The sequence below is a fragment of the Microtus ochrogaster genome, chromosome 4 (genome assembly GCF_000317375.1).
Source record: "Microtus ochrogaster isolate Prairie Vole_2 chromosome 4, MicOch1.0, whole genome shotgun sequence".
Lineage (NCBI taxonomy): Eukaryota > Metazoa > Chordata > Mammalia > Rodentia > Cricetidae > Microtus > Microtus ochrogaster.
The window spans coordinates 48,320,548-48,324,052 of NC_022011.1; the positions used below are offsets into that span (position 1 = coordinate 48,320,548).

A 3,505-nucleotide genomic window follows, 5' to 3' on the forward strand; every position below is an offset into this window, starting at 1 on the left:
TAAAATAATAAAATAAATATTAAAAAAAAGATTGTCTGAACAGCTTACTGAGAGCCTGTCATAGAATTAAGAACTGAAAGAGACAGGTGTGGAACTCAGTGGTGGTACTTATCTACGGTATGTAAGGTCCCACGCATTCGGTACCAAGGCAACGACCACCAAAACAAAGGTACTCTCAGTAGTGCTAAGAAAAGCACCTCTCCCAGCTGGGTCACTCAGGTTATCTATCAGTCCTCTTTGGATTTTATAAATCTGATAAAAGACTAAACATTTGTGGGCTGGAAAAGCACCTATTGCTCTTCAAGAGAACCCAACCACTGTAGCTCCAGCTTCAAGGGATCCTCTGTGGACACCTCCTGCATACAAATGACACACAAATGAACAAACTCGGTTTTTAAAAAGTTGTCTTATTTCTGCAAAATTCACAATAGTCCACATTTCTTGCTTAGGGAAATTATGATCTTCCTTAAAGCACCATAAGTAAAAACTATAACTACTTCTAAAGCAATTAAAACAAAGCAAGAGAGCTTGGATTCCTCACTCTAGAGGTCAGGGTCACTTTGTTTATTTTACTTTGCTGTTGACATTGGTTGAAGGTGCAGATTTTGAACTCTTTGGAAAACAGGTTAGCCTGTAGAGGTACGCCTCACCTGTCTCTGACACAGTCCTGTATTGCCTGTGAGTACCCTTTGCTCCCAGAAACCTGTACCACCCCTCACTTTGCCACCCATGGTGTCTTACCAGGTCCTGATTGGACATATCTCCAAGAAGATGAATAAGCAGACCTTCCCCGAGCACTGCAGTCTGTGTAAGGAGATCTTGCCATTCACGGATCGCAAGCAGGCAGTTTGTTCCAATGGGCACATCTGGCTCCGGTAAGCCCCCAAGGCTGCTCCTGTCTCAGTTTTGTGTAACCCGGACTCACCATCCAGGGCTGATCTGCTTGATGGATGAACTGTCTGTGCTTGCTTGGGTTGCTATTTGCCTTGCAGTCGGGGTTAGGGTCTTAGAGTTATGTACTTTTTAGTTAGGTTTCATAATAAAAGGAGAGGGGTGTGTAACAGGCATGGGAGAGATGAAAGGGCATCAGAAAGAATAATCAAAATATATAAAATATATATATATATGTATGAAGTTGACAGCAAAATCAATAAATTTTCGTAATGAAAGAATCCTTCTTTTTCCTGTCACCCCCTTCTCCATGAGATACTCTATTACCTAGTTTTCCTGCAGTCTCTAACTTCATATCCAGATGTCTATGGATCCTGCCTCATCTCCTCAGTGCCCGTCCTAGGCCTAACTTTATGGTTGCAATCCACCATTCATCAAGCATTCTCTTATTTGGTTTGTGCCTGTGTCAGTTCAGACTTTCAAGTTAACTTCCTTGCCTACCTGGCATTCTTATTTAGATGTTGCCTTGGCACTTCACAAAGAATCCAACCCCCTCATCATTTCTGCCTCTAGAGCCCTGGCCCAGACGCCATCCTTTTCGTGCATAGGATAGTAGCTATCTTTTAAGTGCTGCTTCCATACTTGAACCCTCAGTTTGTTCTCTGCAGTTTTGGCCATGATATTCAATCTTAATCAGCTCTTGTCACATCAGTACTCTCCACTAGGACTAGGGATTTGGGTCCTTGATAGAGCATACCTCTAGGATTTATAAGGCAAAGCCAACAACAGCTCTCGAGCTGACCATTTCTGAATTGAAAAGCTAAAACTTTACATAATTTGCAGACTTTTCACAGCCTGTTCTTGCCTCTTCAAGCCCTCATCGTTGCTCTGAGCTCAGCTCCCAGATTTCTCCATCCAGGAGAACAGGCCACCTTGCTCAGGTCCATATGGCACCCCTCCCACTTGAGGATGTCTGCAGGGACACAGTAGAGTCCTAATGCTTCTCAGCTGAGGCTTCTCACTTCAGCTCTTTCTCTCCCTCCCTTCCTCCTTCCCGCTCCTTGCTCCCTGACACACACACTCCCATCTAGTCCTATGTATCCCTATGCTTTGCTGTTTTTCTCCTTACAACCACATTTCATTCATTCTTTTTTTAATAAGGATGGGGTCTCACTGTAGCCCAAGTTGGCCTTGAACTCGAGCTCTGCCTCCTGAGTGCTGGGATCAAACACCTACATCACCACAGGAGGCTCTTTTAGATCTTTGCCTAGTTACCCTTCCTTTGGACTAGGCAGTTAACTGAGCACAGAGAAGACTAAAGCAGTGTTTGCTAATGCTCAGCAGAAATGTTAGATTCATTTAACTACAACAGGACTATGATACACATACCATTTATCCATTCATTCATTCATTTTCTTTCTTGTTTTGTTGTGTTTTATTGACAGATCTCACTGTGTTCTGAGGCTGGTCTCAAACTTAATGATCCTCCTGCCTCAACCTCCCAAGCATGTGCCACTCTGCCCAAGATTTGTTTCCTTTTTCTTTTTTTAATTATTTATTTAGCTTTTCAAGATAGGGTTTCTCTGTGTAGCTCTGACTGTCCTAGAACTTACTCTGTAAGCTATGCTTCCATTGACCTTAGAGATCCGCCTGTGTCTGCTTCCCAAGTGCTGGGATTAAAGGTGTGTGCCACCACTGCCCAACCAGAGTTCCATTCATAATGGAAGTAGAGCTGGAGCCTTCAAGCATGTGGGTGCTCTATGATACCTTCTCTTATTGACATGTTTTTTTCCTTGTTTGACTGTTCGGAAATCTTTTTCCTTGAAGGGAAAGAGAATTTAAAATCTAATATTGGGGGCTGGAGAGATGGCTCAGAGGTTAAGAGCACTGGCTGATCTTCCAGAGGTCCTGAGTTCAATTCCCAGCAGCCACATGGTGTATACTCATGGATACACATGGATCTCAGGGTCCACACAAGTCTCTTATCAGTCACTCTGACTCTAGTGCTCACAGAGGCCCTAACAGACAACCCAGCCACATCCTCTCTGACTTCTATCCCAGTTTTTGGGCTCACAGATGGGTGTGACCTAGAGTCACTGAACTGGCAGCCATTTGTATACAGTATACTCACAACCATCTGTAATGAGATCTGGTGCCCTCTTCTGGCCTGCAGGCATACAAGGAGACTGAACACTGTACATAATAAATAAATAAATCTTTAAAAATATCTAATATTGGATAAATTTTAGGCTTGTAATCAAACTCACATCTGAGCACTGTCAGCATGCCAGAAAAATTGGGACAGATGCACATCCCTTTTAAGTGACCATATCCTCACAGTGACCACACACAGGGAAGTCCCATGAGGATCTCCATTTTGTAGATAGGATGTTATTGGGGCGCGGGGATAGTAAGAAAAACTTACCTGAAGTTAGTGAGCTCAGAATCCACACTGTAATCATGCCTGCTCATGCCTCCCACATTTTTGGGTTGTTTCAAGGAAGTTGTTTTCCATTTTTCTGATGGGCGGTGGTGGCGCACGCCTTTAATCCCAGCACTCGGGAGGCAGAGGCAGGTGGATCTCTGTGAGTTCGAGACCAGCCTGGTCTACAGA

General features: G+C 43.7%; 1 protein-coding gene across 1 annotated transcript in view; it reads left to right on the forward strand.

Annotated features, from left to right (window-relative positions):
- The window catches only part of Gtf3c4 (general transcription factor IIIC subunit 4), a 29,304-nt gene that overhangs the window by 17,973 nt on the left and 7,826 nt on the right, over positions 1-3,505 (forward strand). The window contains exon 3 of the mRNA XM_005346182.2: positions 745-875. Coding sequence (XP_005346239.1) covers positions 745-875 — 131 coding nt within the window. The remainder of the gene's footprint in view (positions 1-744; positions 876-3,505) is intronic.